This window comes from Rhinichthys klamathensis, unplaced genomic scaffold (assembly GCF_029890125.1).
Source record: "Rhinichthys klamathensis goyatoka isolate OS25496 unplaced genomic scaffold, OSU_Roscu_1.1 h1tg000562l_1, whole genome shotgun sequence".
NCBI lineage: Eukaryota > Metazoa > Chordata > Actinopteri > Cypriniformes > Leuciscidae > Rhinichthys > Rhinichthys klamathensis.
The window spans coordinates 387,501-413,019 of NW_026607028.1; the positions used below are offsets into that span (position 1 = coordinate 387,501).

At 46.4% G+C, this 25,519-nt stretch overlaps 1 protein-coding gene across 1 annotated transcript in view; it reads right to left on the reverse strand.

Annotated features, from left to right (window-relative positions):
• avil (advillin) overlaps positions 1-25,519 on the reverse strand; it is a 32,722-nt gene that overhangs the window by 2,793 nt on the left and 4,410 nt on the right. Inside the window, exons 5-19 of the mRNA XM_056239418.1 lie at positions 24,906-25,014; positions 22,903-23,013; positions 22,619-22,824; positions 21,515-21,593; positions 20,753-20,851; positions 20,376-20,529; positions 15,073-15,173; positions 14,832-14,969; positions 14,222-14,380; positions 6,462-6,641; positions 5,483-5,631; positions 5,255-5,399; positions 2,698-2,886; positions 2,515-2,583; positions 2,309-2,416 (exon numbers count right to left, since the gene is read on the reverse strand). Of these exons, the coding sequence (XP_056095393.1) occupies positions 2,309-2,416; positions 2,515-2,583; positions 2,698-2,886; positions 5,255-5,399; positions 5,483-5,631; positions 6,462-6,641; positions 14,222-14,380; positions 14,832-14,969; positions 15,073-15,173; positions 20,376-20,529; positions 20,753-20,851; positions 21,515-21,593; positions 22,619-22,824; positions 22,903-23,013; positions 24,906-25,014 (1,996 nt within the window). The remainder of the gene's footprint in view (positions 1-2,308; positions 2,417-2,514; positions 2,584-2,697; positions 2,887-5,254; positions 5,400-5,482; positions 5,632-6,461; positions 6,642-14,221; positions 14,381-14,831; positions 14,970-15,072; positions 15,174-20,375; positions 20,530-20,752; positions 20,852-21,514; positions 21,594-22,618; positions 22,825-22,902; positions 23,014-24,905; positions 25,015-25,519) is intronic.

Below are 25,519 nucleotides of genomic sequence, written 5' to 3' on the forward strand. Positions count from 1 at the left end.
AAGCCAGGTCAAGCCAAACCAAACCAAACCAAACCAAGTCGAGCCAAGTCGAGTCTAGCCGAGTCAAGCCAAGCCAAGCCAAGTCTAGCCGAGTCAAGCCAAGCCAAGCCAAGCCAAGCCAAGCCAAGCCAAGTCACCTTTATTTATGTAGCACTTTTTACAACACAGAGTGTTTCATACGCCGTCGTGTATGAATGAGTGAGTGAATGGGTGAATGAGAGGCAAAATGTAAAGCGCTTTGGTGGCCATTGGGTCTGTGAAAGCGCCATATAAATGCAGTCTATTTACCATTTACCAAAGCAGCTTTACAGAGATAATAGGAAAATAATGCAACAAAGTTTGTTTCCAGAAGAAAATAGCGTCACAGTCCAGCTTCAGTAAGTTCAGTGATGGTTCATTTTTGTTGTAAAAAAGTTATTAATTAAGGTCATTTATACATATAGCCGTTCTGGAGTAAACCGTGATGTCATCGTCCAGCTCAGCTCAGTTCTCATATAATGGTGTCAATGCAGGAGATCAATAATATTGTTGAATATTAAGTGTCCCCAACTAAGCAAGCGACATTTGCAAACTGGCGCACCAAATCTTTCTGTGGTCTCAGGGAAAAGGCTTTCACTCAGAGCGGCTTACAGTCAAACCAAACACTATTCAGACACCAGATATCATTTTTGATATTTTTTTTACTAGTGTGTGCAGGACACTATAGTTCATTTATGTAAGTGAGGAGAGCAAAATAAAATAAACTGACATATTATACCCAAAAACTCTTCATACAGTGACTACCAGTAACATTTATAAACATTTGGGACCAAAAAGGATTCAGACACTTTGACCTGACCATGTTTTCCATGTTTTTTCTTTAATTGCTAATGACCTTTTTACACCACAGACTGAACAACATGAAGCATTGCTTGGTCACTGGTTGAGCTAAACTGGTATTATCTAATTGTGTAGTTAAATTTAACAGCTGACAGATATTCAACATAATTCATGTGTGAGAGTCTAACAGAAGGACGGACAAAACCAGTGAAATAGATTTGATAACTCTGAGTTCTGTTCATATTTTATTACCATTTTCTAAACTATAGCAATTAGCAAATAAACTGTGATAATGTGAGAAATGTTGGTCTGACTGTATATCCCTGATTCCCAAAGCCGGGGCGCAGACCTGTCGCTAGCTCGAAAACTGCCCAGTGGGTCCTGTGGTGGAGCAGTTCTCTGCAGGGTTATCCCCATCTGCCTTAAAGCCAGAGTTGCACATCCCGTTGGGTGGATGTCTTTAGGGAGTGACCTATTAATAACACGTTTCCTCCATGGTACACTGAGGCCTGTAGTACACACTAGGGTAACGCATTTGATCTGGCCATGGCTTGCTCCCTTTGAGCCTATTGAGGAGTTTCCACTCAAGTTTCTGACACTCAAATCGTTGTTCCTCCTCACCGTCTCGTCTCTTAAAAGAATACGAGATTTACAAGCATTTCAAAATTCGACGAGTATCCAATGCCGTGTGACGTGTTGATGAATTGCTTGATACAGCTCATTTTTATTCAACACTGGATCTAACGAAAGGGTTTTTGGCAGATCCTCTTATCTCCTCTATCTAAAGAAAAAAACAGCCTTCATTACGCCGTTTGGATTAATCTAATTTGTTACGCTTCCTTTCGGGTTGTTCGGGCCACCGGCTACTTCTCAGCATCTCAAGGACAAAATCCTCCGGCCGCATTCTGCATATGCCGTATTTTGGGAAAGAATAAAGAGTTTGTGAGTTCCTCGAAGCCAACCCTGTCTTCTCCTTCTTCCACATTACGAACCTCATCACACAAGACTTGATATCTGCAGTCATTTTGCCTCTCAAGTAAATGTGTCTTGATTTAAGAATGTTTTGCAATTCATACTGTAAAACAAGTCAAAAAGACTCAGTGAGAAATAATTTTTTTGCACTAGATTTGGGAGACTGATTTAGAGCAGGAATCCACAAATAGTGGACCGTGATCCGGTTCTGAAATGGCTTGGCTCCAGCCAGAACACAGACGCCACTGCTTTGGCTCTCGGGACCCAATATCCTCGTCTTTAATGGTTATTATGGCTGTTTAAGGTTTTGAAGAAGTACTACTGAAGATGGAAATGTATAACTCTACTCTTGTCCGGATCTCTGCTGGGAAGGGAATATAGAGACCGGATCTTTTGGAACTTCAGCTGATCACTCCTGATTCAGAGCAAAAGCAGGTTTTTTCAAAAGCACCAACTAGTGCTGCTTGAGTGTCTGTTTGAGCTCCGGAAAGCTGTGATATAATAAAGCGTAACGCACCTCTCTGTGTGCGGGGTCCACATTCTCAGGCAGTTCCCCAGCCAGTTTGTTCATCAGCATTTCCAGTGGATAATGTGTGATGCTTTTATTCTCTTCAACAGAGGATTCCTGTCAGGGGAAATGAACATTTTATGCAAATCTTTTATGCAAATCATGTAAATATGGACTGAAAAGTTTGTTATATTCTAGGGTAGATAAGATCATACAGAAACAACTTTAGTTGGCAATGTAATCTCTCCTAACTCCTCCTTCAGTTGCTCATAGGTTTTGCCACCCTAATGCAAGAATAAAAGAGTTAGAGGTTGTTCATCTGCAGAGAATGACTCCTTAGTATGCTTGAACACATTATTCATATTTCACTATGTTATTTCAATGGAAATCAAACCTACACTCCATTTGGTAGGGTCCCAGGCAGTGAACCACCCAGTAAAGGTAGGAGGCTCGAAGCCCTGCTTCACGATCATTACAGGAGTGTCGGGGTCTCGGGATCCAGGGTGAGTCCGCAGGTATTCCTGGCATGTTGTCACAGATTCCCGACGCTCCACATCATTTGCTTCATTTCCAATCCATAGAAATACCTAGAAGAACCAAACGCTGAAGTAAGGACTGCAAGGTTTTACAAGTGTTTAAAGATCAAGGGCCCTATCACACACTCGGTGCAATGCAGCGCCAGGCTCGACACAAGTGTGTTTAGTTAGTTTCAGCCCGACGCAGTTTTCATTTTCTCGTCCTGCACCACGTTGTTAAAATAGCAAATGCATCTGTGCCCATCTGTGGCCCATGCGCTGCTGGTCTGAGAACCAGGAGTGTGTTCAGGAGCATTGATGGACCGTTGCTATTTTGAGGAACTGAAATAGACTGAGCCATTGACCAACAAAACCTGGAGTTTATTTCCTATCCATATAAAAACATAGAAGAACCAAATGCTGAAGTAAGGACTGCAAGGTTTTAAAAGTAGGGATGTCCCGATCAGGTTTTTTTGCCCTCGAGTCCGAGTCCGAGTCATTTGATTTTGAGTATCTACCGATACCGAGTCCCGATCCGATCCGATACTTATATAATAGATAAAAAAAGAATAAAGAAGAGAGAAAAAACAGATCCAGGATGTTCCTTATTTTTTATTTAATTCACCTTATTTTAACATTCAACAACTCTGTTAACAAACAGAGCACTTCTGTGAGGTAGCTTGAACAATCAAGAAATAAATAACAAAATCTTCACTTTTGGACTTTACTGCAACAGTAAATATAGAAAAAGTCTAATATAAAAACAAATGCAACTCAACTTAAAATACCCGGCAGGCATGTAAACAAAAAATAAAAATGTTTTAAAAGTGTATAAAAAAATAATGAGAATATATATAGGGGTGTAACAGTTCACAAAATGTGCGGTTCGGTTCGATACGATACAGCAAAAAGAAAGAAATGCCATAGAAATTTCCTATTTATTAAAAGAAAAACTTTTTTAAATAAGTTTGAGTTTTCCTACATCTTGAAAGTTTCAGGTTTATAAATGGGGGTAATCTTTGAAGGATGAACAAATAATGTTTTGGTAATCACATTAAAAATAACATTTAAATATATATTTATATAATATTTGAGTTTTGAAGTGCAACATTTAATCCATGTTCATTCACGGCACAATGTTTCTCCTGGTTCCCACGTCAGCGCTGTTTGATCTAATAGAGATCTACGGTTAATAATAACGGAGAAATGTGAATGCTTCTCTAGATCTCGCAGCGATGTTATTACTTCAGTGGCGAATTCAAATGTTTTCTTCACTGGATCTCTAAGCACAGTGTCGCTTGATCTCGCGCTGCACAGATGTTGCTGGTCCGAACTGATAATGGTCCGTTAAGCGCAATATAATGAGCAGCGCAGTTTCGTTCCGCTTTCATTACGTTTGCCATTTGATGTTGCGCAGCGTTGTGGTGATCGCGCTAGCGCGGATTTTGTCTGCAGGAAAAATGGTCCTAGGAATCGTTCGGTTTGTATGCGTACCGAACCGGAAGCCTCGGAAACGGTTCAATAATTACGAATACATGTACCGTTACACCCCTAATTTACATATATCCGAGTCCTGATCGGGAGGTAACGTCCGATTCCGATCGAGTCTGAAACCAAGTGATCGGGCCCGATTTCCGATCGCGTCATCGGATCGGGACACCCCTATTTAAAAGTGTTCAAAGATCAAATGTTTTATTGTTATGGCAGTGATTGTATTATTATTATCTAGATGTTAGGATATTGAAAGTAACATTTTTTGGGATATCACCCTTAAAAGTCCCAATATACTCAACGAACTGATGTGACGTCATTTCAAATAAAATCAGGCCAAAACAAAGTTTATCTGGAGTTTGAAACAGCTTGCCAAAGTAAACTTTCTGGAATAGTTTGCTAAGGCTGGTAAACGCCTTCGCACTCCCATTGGTCAGTGCAGTGGTGATGATATAATAGGTGGGTGTGGCTCTGAGGCTCCGCCTTCCACAGGTATAAACACTGGAAAGCTGATTTATAGTAGAAACTGAAGTTGTGATTCTAACTGAAAGAGACACTGACACTGTTGTTCATGTGTAAACCTGCTGCTTTAAAGCAATCTACTGTATAAAGTGCTGTCTGAATAAAAGTGACTGGAATCTCAGAGCTGCTGCAAACACATCGCTATCAGATGCTTTCTGAACTGCTGTTTTTTTTTTAACATTTCTGTGTTGTTTATTTTGTTATTGAGTGGATAGTGCAGCACATATGAACTTATTCATCTAAATGTGGGCGGCGTTGGGATGTTCACTAACAGAATATTGCTGCAAAGGTGTTTCTAATTCTTTTTACCCTTAAATGAAGAATGAAAAAGAACTTCACCATGAGCATATCAAGGCTTGTAGCCACCAAACCTAATTTTTCATTGCAATTGAAATGTATAGTTTTAGTTCAAAATGTGTTGCTCTACCTGATCCCATGTGTCCAAAAGCATTACGTCATCCTCTCTCAGATCATCCTGTGCGAACTGGGTCACCTCAGTCGCAATATACTGGCCCGTCTTATTGGAGCATTCGAAGAGGCGTGGTTGATGATCGAAAGTAACCATCTGTAATCTTTGAGAAGAAGTGAGATCAACAGCCAAGAATAGAACTTATTTCCCATTGAATCTATTAACACAACACTTTGTTCCGTATACCTTCTGTCGCTTGCATATGGTCCTTTTCCACCTAAGATTTCCCAGAACTCATTTGGTTCCTGTCCCTCAGCCATGATTTGCTCAGACAAGCCTCGCTGAATGAAGGAGCTCACCTCTTTAGCCATGGCTCTTTCATCACCACTGGAGCCCTGAGAGGTTATCAAGAGGTTAGTACTGCTCTCCCAAAAATGTCCATTATAGGGGCTTCCGCACCGGATAGCTCTAGCAACTCAGTTATAGGAACTATCCACCAGTGTGGTTCCCTGAAGTGACGTAAGACTCGCTCGTTGCTGTGACGTTTATTGTGACGGCGTTGAGAACGACTAAGCTCACAGTGCTCGCGTTCTCCTGTTCATTAGTTTACGATCTGTCTAACAGTCCTGTCGAATACGTCATTAGAATGAACTGTTATACATAGAAAGTAGACAGTAATAAAGTTATTAGCGTTTGCCGTGTGGTTGATGTCCAGTGTTGCTGAGCAGAAATACATAATCATGTTTCTCTTGGTCTCCTCAAAGCTGTGTTGGATTTTCTCCTCAGCGTAAAGGTTGAGAGTTCCATCTATCACTGTTTTACATGTTCGTAGAGTTAGTTTCTGGAGTAAATATGTAGGCTATAATCTGTGCGTTTACACTGCTTTTTTAATAATGGTAGGTGCTGGTGTTTCGCGTACGTTCGGCCAATCAGAGAACACTAAAGTCACTGGTAGTTCCTATAGTGCTGGTTTAGAGCGACTCTGAAGTAGGAGTAAATTAGTTCCTCCAAAAGGAGTTCCTAGAACTAAAATCATTCCTAGTTCCTGCGGTGCGAACGCGCCGACATCCGCAAACTTCTAGCAATAGTTCTAGGAATGATGAAGAGGTTCCTCCGGTGTGAATGCCCATTATGTGAAGAGTAGTGCTGGACTTTGTGATCGCTGCTGAGTGTTTTTCCATTAAAATACTATTGGTTATTCAACTTCTGTAGGAAGACTACGTACTTTGCCATACCACAGGTAGACGCCATTCTGGCTTTTTAAAAGGAAGACATCATTGGAGTTGAGAGAGCCTGACAGAGCTGGAACCTCTATTGCTTTTGAATTGCTTGGGCGAGAGCCACAGATCTGAAACAGGCGCACAGGGGGTTCCGGCTCTTGGCCACTCTTTCGGGACGTCCCTCCCTACAATGGAAACAAAGGAACTTTATTTATTAGAAAACAACAGCAATTTCAGAAACCTGGAATTTATTCACATTCGAATGGATGCCTTTGACCTATGATGCTTTTTGCATGATGAAGGATGTTGAGGTATCCAAAATAAGCATAATCTCAAGGGATTCAGTAGGTTGAATAGTGATTATATAACATTACACTAAGTAATTTTTTGTTGATTGTTCATTTTACTCAATTAAAATCAGCTTAATCAATACAATTCTTATATGTTTTGACATAGCATAGCCTGTTAAGAGTCAGGTTCCTTTAAGCAGGTTTGTCTTTTGCTTCATTGCCTTTTTTCTCCATCAAATATTTTAATAAACATTGTCGTTTTGAAATTGGACATTGTGTTACCATGGAAACGCTACTTTAAAGGGGGGGTGAAACACTCAGTTTCAGTCAATCTCATGTTAATCTTGAGTACCTATAGAGTAATATTGCATCCATCATATCTCCAAAAAGTCTTTAGTTTTATTATAGTTATAAAAGAAAGATAGGCTGTACCGAGTCTTTCCAGAAAAAGCAGAGCGGGTGGAGGCGTGCCGTGTGGGCGGAGCTAAATAATCACGAGCGCGCGAAGCTTTTACGCCGAGAGAGTCTGGAAGCTGTGACATCCTAAAACAAACAATGGCTAACAATCAAATTCAGCCATACATTTTTGATCCAGAATCAGATCCCGAGGCTGAAACTGATGACGAGCAGCAGCAGCAACAACTACAGCAGGACGCCACCTAAACAAATGTATTTAAACAAACACACACCATACATCGCATGCTCCATAGATACATTAACTACACGTGATCATGTTGTTTAGCCTACTTGCTGTGCTTAAGTTACACGCCAATAGACACACACAGATATTTGAAGCAGTTCTACTCACCGCCTGCGGTTCCAACGCAAGACCGTTAACCTTTAGTGTTGGGACTGCTCTATCCTTGAGAACTAAACGATTAGCAAATCCGGCTTCGAACTGGGCCTTGTTTATAAAAAAATCATCCTCGAAATGCATGGAACAAACAAGAACACTTGCACAACTGTGTTGATGTTCTGGAAAAACAAACTCCATCCACTGGTCCCTTACGCTTGATTCTTTGGGAATCTGTGCAGTGTTGTCTTGCCTTGGCAACCGAAAACACACTTCTTTGGTGACATATTGCAGCGCAGCCGATGCACAGCGCTTTGATGGGTATAGGTTACGGCTATCGCTCTACAGCTGCGCGCGCGCCCTTCCGAGAGAAGTGCCCTTAGGACCGTATACTCAATCAAACGCACAACTTAATTTTTGAAACTTTGTCCATGTTTAGCATTGGGAATCCAACTCTTTAACAGTGTAAAAAACTCACTATGCATGAAATAGCATTTCACCCCCCCCCCCCCCCTTTAAAGCCTTTTACCGGCTCAATTTTTGTGATATCAACTTCAAATTTGGAACACAACTTGGTTAGACATATGGCTTGGATTTTCTAGCAATTTTAGAGATCAAATTATTTTGTAAAATATATCTAGTTCAGTCATGAAACTCCAGGCTGATCGATCTACAAGCAATCACATTATCATTGCATAGCACAAGCGGATTGGCCTCTGCTGATTCTGCAGCAAATGAGATTGCTTGCTCAACGTTTAAACAGTCTGGTTCAGTGTTTGCTGTAAGATGGTCCTGCAGGACTATCAGAGTTCACCTGAACCAGAACCAGAACCCTCACCTGAACCCTCCCCTTTCCCAGCTCCACCTGCCCAGATATGTCCTATGATCCCCTCCACCTCCCCAGCTCCACCTGCCCAGATATGTCCTATGATCCCCTCCACCTCCCCAGCTCCACCTACCCAGATCTGTCCTCTGAACCCCTCCACGTCCCCAGCTACACTTGCCCAGATCTGTCCTCTGATCCCTCCACCTCCCCAGCTCCACCTACCCAGATCTGTCCTCTGAACCCCATCCACCTGCACAGATCTGTCCTCTGAACCCCTCCACCTCCCCAGCTCCACCTGCCCAGATCTGTCCTCTGAACCCTCCACCTCCCCAGCTCCACCTGCCTAGATCTGTCCTCTGAACCCTCCAACCCCCCAGCTCCACCTGTCCAGATCTGTCCTCTGAGCCCCATCCACCTCCCCAGCTCCACCTGCCCAGATCTGTCCTATGATCCCTCCACCTCCCCAGCTCCACCTGCCTAGATCTGTCCTCTGATCCCTCCACCTCCCCAGCTCCACCTGCCCAGATCTGTCTTCGGATCCCTCCACCTCCCCAGCTCCACCTGCCCAGATCTGTCCTATGAACCTTCAACCTCCCAAGCTCCACCTGCCCAGATCTGTCCTCTGATCCCTCCACCTCCCCTGCTCCAACTGCCCAGATCTGTCCTCTGATCCCTCCACCTCCCCTGCTCCACCTGCCCAGCTCTGTCCTATGAACCCTCAACCTCCCCAGCTCCACCTGCCCAGATCTGTCCTCTGAACCCTCCACCTCCCCAGCTCCATCTGCCCAGATCTGTCCTCTGAGCTCCGTCCAGCTCCACCTGCCCAGATCTGTCCTATGAACCCTCCACCTCCCCAAATTCACCTGCCCAGATCTGTCCTCTGAACTCCTCAACCTCCCCTGCTCCACCTGCCCAGATCTGTCCTCTGAACCCTCCACCTCCCCTGCTCCACCTGCCCAGATCTGTTCTATGAACCCTCCACCTCCCTAGCTCCACCTGCCCAGATCTGTCCTCTGATCCCTCCACCTCCCCAGCTCCACCTGCCCAGATATGTCCTATGAACCCTCCACCTCCCCAGCTCCACTTGCCCAGATCTTTCCTCTGAACCCCTCCACCTCCCCTGCTCCACCTGCCCAGATCTGTCCTCTGAACCCTCCACCTCCCCAGCTCCACCTGCCCAGATCTGTCCTCTGAACTCCTCCACCTCCCCTGCTCCACCTGCCCAGATCTGCCTTCTGAGCCCTCCACCTCCCCTGCTCCACGTGTCCAGATCTGTCCTATGAACCCTCCCCCTCCCCAGCTCCACTTGCCCAGATATGTCCTCTGATCCCTCCACCTCCCCAGCTCCACCTGCCCAGATCTGTCCTCTGAACCCTCCACCTCCCCAGCTCCACCTGCCTAGATCTGTCCTCTGAACCCTCTACCTCCCCAGCTACACCTGCTCAGATCTGTCCTCTGAGCCCCATCCACCTCCCCAGCTCCACCTGCCCAGATCTGTCCTCTGAACCCTCCACCTCCCCAGCTCCACCTGCCCAGATCTGTCCTCTGAGCCCCATCCACCTCCCCAGCTCCACCTGCCCAGATCTGTTCTCTGAACCCTCCACCTCCCCAGCTTCACCTGCCCAGATCTGTCCTCTGAGCTCCTCCACCTCCCCAGCTCCACCTGCCCAGATCTGTCCTCTGATCCCTCCACCTCCCCAGCTCCACCTGCCCAGATCTGTCCTCTGATTCCTCCACCTCCCCTGCTCCACCTGCCCAGATCTGTCCTCTGAGCTCCATCCACCTCCCCAGCTCCACCTGCCCAGATCTGTCATATGAACCCTCCACCTCCCCGAATTCACCTGCCCAGATCTGTCCTCTGAACTCTTCAACCTCCCCTGCTCCACCTGCCCAGATCTGTCCTCTGAGCCCCATCCACCTCCCCAGCTCCACCTGCCCAGATCTGTCCTATGAACCCTCCACCTCCCCAGCTCCACCTGCCTAGATCTGTCCTCTGATCCCTCCACCTCCCCTGCTCCACCTGCCCAGATCGGTCTTCGGATCCCTCCACCTCCCCAGCTCCACCTGCCCAGATCTGTCCTATGAACCCTCAACCTCCCCAGCTCCACCTGCCCAGATCTGTCCTCTGAATCCTCCACCTCCCCCGCTCCACCTGCCCAGATCTGTCCTATGAACCCTCCCCCTCCCCAGCTCCACTTGCCCAGATATGTCCTCTGATCCCTCCACCTCCCCAGCTCCACCTGCCCAGATCTGTCCTCTGAACCCTCCACCTCCCCAGCTCCACCTGCCTAGATCTGTCCTCTGAACCCTCTACCTCCCCAGCTACACCTGCTCAGATCTGTCCTCTGAGCCCCATCCACCTCCCCAGCTCCACCTGCCCAGATCTGTCCTCTGAACCCTCCACCTCCCCAGCTCCACCTGCCCAGATCTGTCCTCTGAGCCCCATCCACCTCCCCAGCTCCACCTGCCCAGATCTGTTCTCTGAACCCTCCACCTCCCCAGCTTCACCTGCCCAGATCTGTCCTCTGAGCCCCTCCACCTCCCCAGCTCCACCTGCCCAGATCTGTCCTCTGATCCCTCCACCTCCCCAGCTCCACCTGCCCAGATCTGTCCTCTGATTCCTCCACCTCCCCTGCTCCACCTGCCCAGATCTGTCCTCTGAGCTCCATCCACCTCCCCAGCTCCACCTGCCCAGATCTGTCATATGAACCCTCCACCTCCCCGAATTCACCTGCCCAGATCTGTCCTCTGAACTCTTCAACCTCCCCTGCTCCACCTGCCCAGATCGGTCCTCTGAGCCCCATCCACCTCCCCAGCTCCACCTGCCCAGATCTGTCCTATGAACCCTCCACCTCCCCAGCTCCACCTGCCTAGATCTGTCCTCTGATCCCTCCACCTCCCCTGCTCCACCTGCCCAGATCGGTCTTCGGATCCCTCCACCTCCCCAGCTCCACCTGCCCAGATCTGTCCTATGAACCCTCAACCTCCCCAGCTCCACCTGCCCAGATCTGTCCTCTGAACCCTCCACCTCCCCCGCTCCACCTGCCCAGATCTGTCCTCTGATCCCTCCACCTCCCCAGCTCCACCTGCCCAGATCTCTCCTCTGAACCCTCCACCTGCCCAGATCTGTCTTCTGAACCCTCCGCCTCACCAGCTACACCTGCCCAGATCTGTCCGCTGAGCCCCATCCACCTCCCCCGCTCCACCTGCCCAGATCTGTCCTATGAACCCTCAACCTCCCCAGCTCCACCTGCCCAGATCTGTCCTCTAAACCCTCCACCTCACCAGCTCCACCTGCCCAGATCTGTCCACTGAACCCTCCACCTCCCCTGCTCCACCTTCCCAGATCTGTCCTATGAACCCTCCACCGGCCCAGATGTGTCCTCTTATCCCTCCACCTCCCCAGCTCCACCTGCCCAGATCTGTCCTCTGAACCCTCAACCTCCCCAGCTCAACCTGGTCAGATCTGTCCTCTGAACCCCTCCACCACCCTAGCTCCACCTGCCCAGATATGTCCTCTGAAACCTCCCACCACCCCAGCTCCACCTGCCCTGATCTGTCCTCTGAAACCCTCCACCTGCTCAGATCTGTCCTCTGAACACCTCCACCACCCCAGCTCCACCTGCCCAGATCTCTCCTCTGAAACCCCCCACCTGCCCACATCTGTCCTATGAACCCTCAACCTCCCCAGCTCCACCTGCCCAGATCTGTCCTACGAATCCTCCTCCTCCCCTGCTCCACCTACCCAGATCTGTCCTCTGGCCCTCCACCTCCCAAGCTCCACCTGCCCAGATCTGTCCTCTGAACCCCTCCAACTCCCCAGATCCACCTGCCCAGATCTGCCATCTGACCCCCTCCACCTGCCCAGATCTGTCCTCTGAACCCCTCCACCTCCCCAGCTCCACCTGCCCAGATCGGTCCTCTGAACCCTCCACCTCCCCAGCTCAACCTGCTCAGATCTGTCCTCTGAACCCCTCCATCTCCCCAGCTCAATCTGCCCAGATCTGTCCTCTGAACCCCTCCACCTCCCCAGCTCCACCTGCCCAGATCGGTCCTCTGAACCCTCCACCTCCCCAGCTCAACCTGCTCAGATCTGTCCTCTGAACCCCTCCATCTCCCCAGCTCCATCTACCCAGATCGGTCCTCTGATCCCTCCACCTCCCCAGCTCAACCTTCTCAGATCTGTCCTCCGAACCCCTCCACCTCCCCAGCTCCACCTGCTCAGATCTGTCCTCTGAACCCTCCACCTCCCCAGCTCCACCTGCCCAGATTTGTCATCTGAACCTCTCCATCTCCCCACCTCCATCTGCCCAGATCTGTCCTCTGAACCCCTCCACCTCCCCAGCTCCACCTGCCCAGATCGTTCCTCTGAACCCTCCACCTCCCCAGCTCAACCTGCTCAGATCTGTCCTCTGAACCCCTCCATCTCCCCAGCTCCATCTGCCCAGATCGGTCCTCTGAACCCTCCACCTCCCCAGCTCAACCTTCTCAGATCTGTCCTCTGAACCCCTCCACCTCCCCAGCTCCACCTGCTCAGATCTGTCCTCTGAACCCTCCACCTCCCCAGCTCCACCTGCCCAGATCTGTCATCTGAACCCCTCCATCTCCCCACCTCCATCTGCCCAGATCTGTCCTCTGAACCTCCGCCTCCCCAGCTCCACCTGCCTAGATCTGGCCTCTGAACCCCTCCACCTCCCAAGCTCCACCTGCCCAGATCTGTCCTCTGAACCCCTCCACCTCCCCAGCTCCACCTGCCCAGATCTGTCCTCTGAACCTCCACCTCCCCAGCTCCACCTGCCCAGATCTGTCATCTGAACCCCTCCATCTCCCCACCTCCATCTGCCCAGATCTGTCCTCTGAACCTCCACCTCCCCAAGCTCCACCTGCCCAGATCTGACCTCTGAACCCCTCCACCTCCCAAGCACCACCTGCCCAGATCTGTCCTCTGAACCCCCCCACCTCCCTAGCTCCACCTGCCCAGATCTGTCCTCTGAACCTCCACCTCCCCAGCTCCACCTGACCAGATCTGTCCTCTGAACCCCTCCACCTCCCCAGCTCCACCTGCCAAGATCTGTCCTCTGAACCCCTCCACCTGCCCAGATCTATCCTCTGAACCTCTCCACCTCCCCAGCTCCACCTGCCCAGATCTATCCTCTGAACCTCTCCACCTCCCCAGCTCCACCTGCCAAGATCTGTCCTCTGAACCCCTCCACCTGCCCATATCTGTCCTCTGAACCCCTCCACCTCCCCAGCTCCACCTGCCAAGATCTGTCCTCTGAACCCCTCCACCTGCCCATATCTGTCCTCTGAACCCCTCCACCTCCCCAGCTCCACCTGCCAAGATCTGTCCTCTGAACCCCTCCACCTGCCCAGATCTGTCTTCTGAACCCCTCCACCTCCCCAGCCCCACCTACTCAGATCTGCTACGGATTGATGTAAGACTATTTATGCAGCAGCAGCAGATCTTACATTCTCACAGAAGTGTGTCTGTGTATCTATTAGCAGTAGCAAGTCCATACTTGCTCTGCAGCAGCAGCGTAGCAGATCTAGTCCACCAAGACCAAATTCGTCAATAACGACCAATTAAGTTCAGATCTATACTAAAAAAAAACATGTTGATTGGGTTGTGTCGTTTCAATGGGATTAAAAGTTGAACCGCTTTCTGCAGCAAATGATTCATTAAAAGTCAATTTTGCTTATAATATGATTACGGAATGTCACTTTGGTGTATTAAGGCCATATCTGTGAAAGTTAAAAAGTAAAAAGATAGTAGTTGAGCACAGAACTATTATATCTAGATATACCATTTAGTGCAATTAATGCTTGAGTTACGACAGACAGCAAGTGCTTCACTACCTCAAAGATCACCATTTTGCCCTTGAAAATGGCCATGAAGTGTCGCGGTTCCTTCCCCATGCAGACTCTGACTTGAACCGGCTGGCCACCGTACTGTTGGTCCAGGGTCACGGACTGATACGCACAGGCCGTCACTTCATCCTGGGACGCATGCCGGCCCTGCAGGAGAGAACCATAGGGTTACTTTCATCATTCATGTGCAACCAAACGCCAGAACGTTTGATTGCTTTGAGATATCAACACAAAATTTGGTTCAGATGCAGTTGACATGATTATAAATAAGCCCAAAGTTGATTTTACGACATTCCGAATATGCTTTCTAATAGTCATCATGTGAACCACGTATAATAACAAAATATGCTGGTTTTCTCAGCAGTGATGTAATATAAGAACCTCCAAAAATGAACCTCTCTTTTTTTTTAAATTTGAAAGGTTTTCTATCAAATGAGACCGTGCACTTGATGATAACTTTTTTTTTGTAGAGTCATAAATCATACTTTTAAGTATGCCACTCAGATGTGAAATCATTAAATGCCTTCAGGGTGTAAAAGGGTTAATAATATAAAACTCTTTCCTCTGTTCTACATGCATGAGGGAAATGTTACTTTACCTTCCACATGTAAAGGATGTGGCTTCTCCTGCCATTAACATCATAGCTGTACAGAATCAGATAGCAATCTCCTCCATAGAAGTATCCATGCATTTCAGGATCCACCTCCACCATCTCCAAATCCTCAATGCGCCACACCTGAGGATGGAGAAGACTCATGTCTATTTCTATCACCCATTATCTCGTGTTCTGATTGCAGAGTCCACCTGTTAGCTGATCAGATCTTAGTAATCCTCTTTACCTGCTTCTGTCCGCTGCCATCATCCACCATACGCTCTTGCGCTGCAACATCGGGCATCACATGCATCCGACTGGCATCAAACTTCTCTTGAGGGACATCAGCTGATTAATGAGAAGAAACAGCAAAGATTAACGACCTCATGAAATGAACATCACAGCTGCATGTAGAGCAGAACTACCATACTGTAAACAGTGACCAGTTGACTTAACTTACATTTCTTTTGCTGAAACCCGTTGCCTTAAAATGATTAAGTTAATAAACTTCATGCTTAATCGAAAAAAATAAGTAATGTGGAATTGTCAGGGTCACATAACTTTTTTTTTTCAATTAAGTATTGAGTTTATTTACTTAATAATTTTAAGGCAACAGGTTTACTCCATTTTTTAAGTAAGTGAGCTGAACACTTTACACATCTCCACATGTCACATTTTTACACTCCTCTACAAAATACATTTGGTGCACTGCAAAAAGCCAGGGTTTTCCTCAGGATTTTGTCTCGTTTTCCAATACAAACATTCTTAAATCAAAATACATTTACTGTAGAAGCAAAATTACTGAAGATATTAAGTGTTTTCTGAAAAAATGCATCAAAATTAAGTGAATTTTTGCCTAAAACAAAAACAAATATTTGGGCCATTGGGGTCAGAAAAATAATAATGTTTTCCCTTTGAATTAAGTATTTTTTTCTGACCTCATTGGCAGACATTTGCTAAAAAATTCACATAATTTTGATAGATCTGTCATTAAACAAGACACAATGCTACAATTTTCTATATGTCATAATCATTTGTTAACAAACATGTATTTATTACTTCAATGAGCTCATTGTTTCCGCCTTAAACTATTACATTGTTTAAATTAATAAATTTTTAGCTAACTGTGTGATTCGTATATGACTGCAAAAAAAAATCAGAATTGTAAGACAAAAAGTCGCATTTAAATTGTGTATTTTTTAATTACGAAGGGGGAACAAGCTTCCTTAGTCTACTAGACAGCTGGATTAGGAAGCCAGATATGGAAATGTTGAGCAATAGTTTATTAAATGAACACACAAACACAGAAAATACATGTAGGAATGATGTGAACAAAACAAGAATCATGAATCCAAACAGGAAGAAGATGATAAGAATCCAAACAGGGAAGGAGAGTCAATCATTCAAATGGGGAACGGAAACACAAACGGCTTCACAAACTTACATGTCGTCATTTATTCCACCTTAAAAACACAGATACTGTGGACACTCACCGACCCTTTTGGCTGATGTTATGGCTAACAGAAATGCTGTCTTCATAGAAAGGCTTCTAACATCTGCCTGTTTAATAGGTTCAAAAGGTGCTGAACACAGACTGTCCAACACCACCCATAAATCCCACAGGGTACACACTTACCGTACTGGTGGCTTTAGCCGTACGGCTCCTTTGAGAAAAGCCACTAGCCCATTTGCACCAATTGACACCTGCTCCATAGGATCCCGATAAGCAGACAGGCCAGCCACAAGCACTTTAAGTGTGGCTGGAGAACGTCCAGTATCCAAGAAAAGTACTACAAAAGTCCAGCACCACACTGATGGGACAATCAACTGGGTCGAGGGCACGATCTGTGCACTAAGAGACAAACAGTGACGTATGACGTGTTGAAGGTGCTCTAGCACTCATAACGTATTCCTTACTCCCGCTGAACACTGAGAGAGCACCCTCTCAACCCCAGGGGCCAGATCCTTCCCGGTGGCAGGGGTGACGCGGCCCCGTTGGTAGAGTTGATAAGAGATTGAACCAAGGCATTGCTGGCCAACAAGGAGCCACTAGAATGAGCCTGTGATGCTTCTCCTGCACCTGTCTCAGGACGGACCGAATGAGAGGAATTGGGGGAAAGACATAGAGGAGAAGCGCTGGCCATTCGGATGAGACGTTAAACCGAGGCCCTGACTCTCTGTGGTCATTAAAAATCCCATGGCACTTCTCGTAAAGAGTAGGGGTGTAACCCCGGTGTCCTGGCCACATTCCACCCATTGGCCCCTGCCAATCATGGCCTCCTAATAATCCCCATCCACTGAATTGGCTCTATCACTCTCTCTCCTCTCCAACTATAGCTGGTGTGTGGTGAGCGCACTGGCGCCGTTGTACTGTGGCTGCCGTCGCATCATCCAAGTGGATGCTGCACACTGGTGCTGGTTGAGGAGAGAACCCCTGATATGATTGTAAAGCGCTTTGGGTGTAAAGTAGTACATATGAAAGCGCTATATATAAATGCCTCATTCATTCATTCATTCATTCGTGGGCCCAATGAACCCTCCTCCTCCTGCGCTGGAAACCATAGCGGACAACGAGTCGTTGTCCTGCTGGCGATAAGGACCACGGCCACTATTCCCTACCTCCTCCAAATTGACTGAACAACTTCCTTGTGCAGACACCATTCCCCTAGTCTCGGCTCTAAACGGGAAAGTACGTCTGCTACACTGTTGCAGCGACCGGGGATTTGAGTTGAGCCGGCAGCCATATCACCCTGTAGCCCAAGACTGATGCCCACTGAAGCTAGGCAGGGTTGAGCCTGGTTAGTATCTGGATGGGAGACCTTCTGGGAAAACTAGTTTCTGCTGTGAGAGGTGTTAGTGAGGCCATCAGGGGGCGCTCACCCTGTGGTCTGTGTGGGTCCTAATGCCCCAGTATAGTGACGGGGACACTATACTGTCAAAGAGCACCGTCCTTCGGATGAGACGTTAAACCGAGGCCCTGACTCTCTGTGGCCACAAAAAATCCCAGGATGTCTTTCGAAACGAGTAGGGGTGTAACCCCGGTGTCCTGGCCACATTTGCCCAGTAGCCTCTGTCCATCATGGCCTCCTAATTATCCCCATATATATATATACTGATTGGCTTCATCCCTCTGTCTCCTCTCCACCAGTAAGCTGGTGTGTGTGTGTGTGTGTGTGTGTGTGTGTGTGTTCTGGCGCAATGTGGCTGCCGTCGCATCATCCAGGTGGATGCTGCACATTGGTGGTGGATGAGGAGATTCCCCTTTCCATGTAAAGCGCTTTGAGTGCAGAGAAAAGCTCTATATAAATGTAATGAATTATTATTATTATTAGTTGCTGACTGAAAGAAAGTGCTTGTTTGCCCACAACAAATGCCTTCTTGTCAACTGGAGACAGGGCAGGGACCTGGTGGGCCTTGGTGATTGATTAAAGATACCACTGTGGTGGTGTCCGTCCTTACCAGAATGTGTCTCCCTGATAGTTACTGAAAAAACAACATCAGTAAAATCAGGACAGCTTGGTATCAGGAAATCCTCTGGTCGGACAACCGGACGACGCAAGAGGTTTGAAGGCCCCAGTGATGGAGAAGGAAGGTCCAAATTCAACTTAGCAAGGGCCAACTTGATTGTGTCTTGCAATGAAAATGCCACTGAAGAACCAGCACCTTGAATGCTTGAACCAGGGATGGAAATTAGCACCCGCCACCAGCCAAATGCGGGTGATTTTGTGTTGTGGCGGGTAAACTCGCTTCACCTACCGGCCACCGTGGCGGGTAAATAAAAATAGCATACTGTTTCACCCGGACGGCGGACACTTTTAGAGGAGGCACACCTTCAAACAAAATGTGGCGTTACATCGCAGGCGTAGAGGTCTGCAGAGAAAACATCATGGTGCGTTCACACCAGACGAGAATAGAGCGTCTGGCGCGAGTGATTTCATTGTTAAGTCAATGCAAAGACGCGTTACGCGCGTAAAAAATTCCTGCGGCGCGAATGAGGTGTAGAGCGCGCCGTGGTAGATGCGAATACGCCTCATTCGCGCGGCAAGTTCGAGCGTCTGACGCGTTCCGCGCGCATGATTTTATTGAGTGCTTTTGTGCATTCACGCGTTTGACGCAAATTCGCGTCTGCCGCCCGAGTTGAAAAATCTGAACTTTAGCGTCAATTCGCGCCGCATTAACCAATCAGGAGCCTAGCTGCTGTCACGTGGTGAAGTATCGGGATGCTTCAATAAATTATTTTGTACTAAATGCCTGATGTGGTTCTAATGCACAACAAAGCAAATATTTTATCACATAAAACTTGATTTCAATATATGAGACATATTCATTTTGTATTGAATGCTATTTATTCCATTTCATATCTAGATTATATTAAATATTATTCTAATGTAAAGGCAACCAACATACTATAGCTCATAAATCCGTGTCTGGAGAGTGTTGTGTGAGAGAAAAAAAATCACAGGACAGGTTAATTACTTTTGGAGGCTGGCTCAATTTATCATCAAAACAAAAATAAATGACAGATTAGGTGGATGAGGCCGAGGGTGAGAGAAAGAGAAAATGTCAGTATTTCATTGAGACTTGAGATTAAATAAACTGCTTAAGTATTCTTGTAGTATTCATTTTCACATGCAGTTACACATTGTCGGTTAAAAACAAGAAAGTGGCTGGTAAAAACATTGAGTGGCTGGTAGATTTTGAAATCCACCAGCCACAGTGGCCGGTGGACAAAAAAGTTAATTTCCATCCCTGGCTTGAACCCTCATCACTATGAGAGCACTGAGACTGGGCATGCACAGCAGAAGTCTCCTCCAGGGTGTAGAACGGTCCTACTCATCAGCGACGAATGAATCTGAGGCTGCCAGAGATAATGTGTCCAGTTCATCCCTAGGACATTCAGCTGCTGGCTCGAACCTGGTCAACAAGGGGTTAAGCACAGACGTTCTCATGGTGTGCTCTGAGTAGCAGAAGGAAAGGACTTCGCCAACGAAGCCTGAATGCCCTGCACAGCATTAGATAGGTCAGGTGGGATAGTGTGGTCAGGTGGGATAGTGTAGTCCGGGGTCTGCTTCTTCCTGAGGCCCTTCAGTTTTACTAGCTGAGCGCTTGCTACCAGTCCGAACCTTGGTTTTTAATGGTGCCAAAAAATCTTGAACTTCAGGTTCAAATTTTGCGAACCTTTGTTGCCTAACCTTCAACGGCATCAAATTACATTCCGGGCAATGGTCAGTTAAAGCCTCCCTGAGATGCTCGATGCCTAGACAGGCAGGGCATTACACATGGGCATCCATGAGGTCCACAGGACTTCAGCATGTGGAACATGAAGCAGCCATAACGCCTAGAAAACAACCCTGGTCAACCAGTGGGTTAATATCAGAGATAAATATAGCGACTTCTTCCACCATGTATTGACTGTCTCTGGCGGTCTGGAACAGTGAAATAGAATATAAACTATAATGGGGAGATTACAAACAGAAGGTCAGTGTAACTGAGGTTTAAAGACATTAAAACACAGGCCTTCCCCTGAAAGTGTGTGTGTGAGGCACATACCGATTCTCCCCACGGTGTGTGTTCGGCCCAGACCCGTCGTCTGCTCTCGGACCCTCCAGCTCGTGAAGAGCTGTTTAAACAGAGCCGACTCCCCTCCGTCACTGAGAGACTCCACTTTAGTGCTGAGAGGATATCCCTTCAGTTTAATGAACTCCTGCAGAATCAGTCACATTAGCACACAACACTTGCATGTGAAACTTCAGACATTCTCCTGACTGTGCAACTACAGCTCAACTTATTCTACTAACCCTATATAATGACTATAGTTGACACGTAGGTACACAGTTACTCATAGTCAGGAGAATGTCTAAAGTGGACTGTATAATAAAGTGTAACCTGTAATGAATCAGCTGAATTAATGAAGGGAATAAACTCACCAGAGCTCGAGTCATTGCTGCTTGTCTCTCCGCCTTGTTGGCCCTCTTTCCCTTCCACACAAATATTGACATTCCCCCCTGATCCAAAATATAACAGTCCTAGATAGATAGATAGATAGATAGATGTGAAGGTTTACGAAAGGTGACCTATTATGCCCATTTTCACATGATGTAATATAAATCTCTGATGTTCTCAGAATGTGTCTGTGAAGTTTCAGCTCAAAACACCACCCAGATTTTTTATTACAGCTTGTCAAATTTCCCCTTTTTGGATGCGAGGGAAAACACTCCGTTTTTGTGTGTGTCCCTTTAAATGCAAATGAGCTGCAGCTCCGCCTCCGTTCAGAAGAGGGCGGAGCCTTTACACGAGCCTCAGATACTAGAACATAACAGCCGAATTTCTCTCAGGCAAAATGTCAATAACACCCAGTAGCGAGTGCAGCCTCACATGTTTGAGCCGGAGTCAGACTCAGACGGAGAGACCCAGGAAGAGTTTGCAACTGTTACAGTAATACAGTGAAAATACAGTAAAACAGTGAAAAATTATTCCAATTTAAAACTGTTTTCTTTGTGAATATATAGTAAAGTGTGTGTAATTTATTCCTGTGATCAAAGCTGAATTTTCAGCATCATTACTCCAGTCTTCAGTGTCACATGATCTTTCAGAAATCACTCTAATATGATGATTTGATGCTCAAGAAACATTTATGATTATTATCAGTGTTGAAAACAGTCATATTTTTGTGGAAACCGTGTACTTACATCGTGATTCAGCAAGTCTTGTGTGAGTGGACTGGTTGCGATCTCAGTGATCTTCATCGATCCGTTCGCATCGGACACACTTCAGAGTTTGAGATGAGTTAGATTCACTCGTACTAAACATTTGAGCCAATTAATCAATCAAGTGATAAATGATATTTGTGACCCTGATCACAGACCCAGTCACAAGTCGCATGAACAGCCAACAATACATTGTATGGGTCAAAATTATCGATTTTTCTTTTATGCAAAAAATCATTAGGATATTAAGTAAAGATCATGTTCCACGGAGATATTTTGTAAATTTCCTACCGTAAATATATAAAATGTTTATTTCCGTGAGTGGATGCAGCACAATCGCCAACATAAATGGACTGTAAAGGTGCATTGTGTGATGTTTAGCGGCATCTAGTGGTCAGGTTGTGAATTGCATCTAACAGAAGTTACGGTGGCCGACAGGAAGTGATGTCGTCATCTGAGACAGCAGAGAGGAGCCAGTTAACCAATGAGGTTTCTTTACAAAGATCATTTAAGAAATGATGTTTACTTAATTATTAGTAAAACAATGTTATTGTGAATATTATTGTTACTCGTTCATCATTGTGTCAGTGTTTTATTCGCTGACTTTAGCAGCTTCTTTACACGGAGAACAACATAGTGACGAAACGTGTTTGTCCGCTCAGGGCCACCGTAGAAACATGTCGGTGTAAGCGGACCCGCGGTGTGTGTAGAGAGAAACGCCTCATTCTAAGATAATAAAACACAACGCTTCATTATGTAAGCTCTTTATACACCATTGAACACACAGTTATGTTTATGATATTGCATTTCTGTCAACAGATCCTCCTAAATATTACACACTGCACCTTTAAAGGCGATCTTCTCAATGTTTCGATTTGTTTGCACCCTCAGATTCCAGATTTTCAAATAGTTGTCTCTCGGCCAAATCCTATCCTAACAAACCATACATCGATGGAAAGCTTATTTATCCCGCTTTCAGATCATGCGTAAATCTCGATTTCCACAAACTGACCCATGTGACTGGTGTTGTGGTCCAGGGTCACATGTAATGTTTCCAAGCAGGACGGTGTGTGTGCGGGCTCTTACTGATAGAGCGTGAGCTTGTTCATCTGCTCCCGGTCCGAGATCTCGTCGGGCGTCCCGCGGGGCAGCTCTGAGGGCCTTTCACCCATGATGTCCACCATAACCTCCATCAGCAGAGCAGATCTGGCCTCGGCGTCTCCTTCGATCACGCCGATCTCTGCCCGACCGCCCCGCTCACGGTCCCGGATGTCCTTCGCCAACATCATGCCCTGAGAGACCACCACAAACTGCATTAAACATGATCTCTCTATATATATGCAGTATATATATACATATAAGCTGCCAACCTTCAGACGCTCTTGTGTGTTGCTCTCCGGGCCGTTCCACTGGATAATGGTCTTTCCCAGATCCAACAGAAACACGCTCCCAGTGTCAAAGCTCTTCCAGCTCATTTCCACCTGCACAATATTTCATCATTTATAGCCTGAGAATTATAGTCTGAATGATTTTAACACTTGTGCATCAATTAAGAGTGAAACACAGGTCCATAGCCAAAAACCTGTCATAAAAATGTGAAGTTTGAAGAAAAACCGTCTGCAGATTATTGTTGAAGTAAAACAAGTTTAAAAAGTAAAACCAAATAAAAAGTTATATAGGTTTGTTTATGAAAATTATTTAGAACATTATTTTATATAAAATGTATATTTTATGAAACATTTAGAACTCTAACACTGATAGAAAATCAAAGCCATGAATCTAAACAACTTGTGCTCCAAATGTGAGGTTGATATCTCAACAAATGAGCGTTCAGTGAGAGTGTGTGTGAGAGCGTGTGAGAGTGTGTGAGAGTGTTCAGTGAGAGTGTGTGTGAGCGTTCAGTGAGAGTGTGTGTGTGAGTGTGTGTGTGAGCGTTCAGTGAGAGTGTGTGTGAGCGTTCAGTGAGAGTGTGTGTGAGCGTTCAGTGAGAGTGTGTGTGAGTGTGTGAGTGTGTGTGAGCGTTCAGTGAGAGTGTGTGTGAGTGTGTGAGCGTTCAGTGTGAGTGTGTGAGCGTTCAGTGTGAGTGTGTGAGCGTTCAGTGAGAGTGTGTGAGCGTTCAGTGTGAGTGTGTGAGCGTTCAGTGAGAGTGTGTGTGAGTGTGTGAGCGTTCAGTGTGAGTGTGTGAGCGTTCAGTGAGAGTGTGTGTGAGTGTGTGAGCGTTCAGTGTGAGTGTGTGAGCGTTCAGTGTGAGTGTGTGAGCGTTCAGTGTGAGTGTGTGAGCGTTCAGTGAGAGTGTGTGTGTGAGTGTGTGAGCGTTCAGTGAGAGTGTGTGTGTGAGTGTGTGAGCGTTCAGTGTGAGTGTGTGAGCGTTCAGTGTGAGTGTGTGAGCGTTCAGTGTGAGTGTGTGAGCGTTCAGTGAGAGTGTGTGAGCGTTCAGTGTGAGTGTGTGAGCGTTCAGTGAGAGTGTGTGTGAGTGTGTGAGCGTTCAGTGTGAGTGTGTGAGCGTTCAGTGTGAGTGTGTGAGCGTTCAGTGTGAGTGTGTGAGCGTTCAGTGAGAGTGTGTGTGTGAGTGTGTGAGCGTTCAGTGTGAGTGTGTGAGCGTTCAGTGTGAGTGTGTGAGCGTTCAGTGAGAGTGTGTGTGTGAGTGTGTGAGCGTTCAGTGTGAGTGTGTGAGCGTTCAGTGAGAGTGTGTGTGTGAGTGTGTGTGAGCGTTCAGTGTGAGTGTGTGAGCGTTCAGTGAGAGTGTGTGTGAGCGTTCAGTGAGAGTGTGTGTGAGTGTGTGAGTGTGTGTGAGCGTTCAGTGAGAGTGTGTGTGAGTGTGTGAGCGTTCAGTGTGAGTGTGTGAGCGTTCAGTGTGAGTGTGTGAGCGTTCAGTGTGAGTGTGTGAGCGTTCAGTGTGAGTGTGTGAGCGTTCAGTAAGAGTGTGTGTGTGTGTGTGAGTGTGTGTGAGTGTGTGAGTGTGTGTGAGCGCAGGGCCAGATTCCCCCGTTAGATGAGGTGAAACCCAGAGCTTTTCTCTCTCAAATATTACAAGACACACACACAATTATCACTGCATAATTTATCCAACTGGCTCTATAATATGCAGAAGCAGAAAACAGGAATACAGTGAGTATTTGCTTTACAGGCCAAACCTGAGGAAATGGCCCGTCTGGGAAAAAATAGTATTGTTTTCTAAAATTTTGAAGCCTTGCCAACAGAATGAGCCTATTAACAAAGATGGCATTATTTTATATTTAAATGGCCCAGGGTTAAAAATGGCAGTTTTTTGATGGGTTTCAATGGGGACATTCTTGTCCTGAAGGTCCTGAGAGGAACTATTGCTGTGTTGTGAGGAAGTGTGTGTGTGTGTGTGTGTGTGCCAGATCCTCACCTCAGTGCCGGTCACCTTTCTCCTCCCCTTCACGTGCAGAAGCCTCTGAATGTCGTACGTGTTCGTCTCCACATGGCTCATTCCTGATGACACTCCTCCTGACTTATAACTGGATATAAACACATATATCTGTTGTCTTCATGCACTAAAACACACACACACGCACGCACGCACGCACGCACACACACACACACACACACACACACACACACACACACACACACTCAAACGAAACACACCACTGATCATTGAGTTCAGTTCTTCATCAGTGTTCAGTACTGATCATACCTAAAATAAGTGAGTGTGTGTGTGTGTGTGTGTGTGTGTGTGTGTGTGTGTGTGTTTGTTTTTGTGATAAATGAGGACACAAATGTGTATAATGACATGCATATTACACTGGTATTACAACTTACACGTGATATATGAGGACATTGCATGTGTCCTCATATTTCAAATAGCTTAAAAAACATAAAAAACAATGGGTTTTTTTTATGTAAAAATGCAGCATGTCTCCTGTGATGGGTAGGTTTAGGGATAGGGGCAGTGTAGGGGGATAGAATATACAGTTTGTCCAGTATAAAAGTCATTACGCCTATGGAATGTCCTCATATATC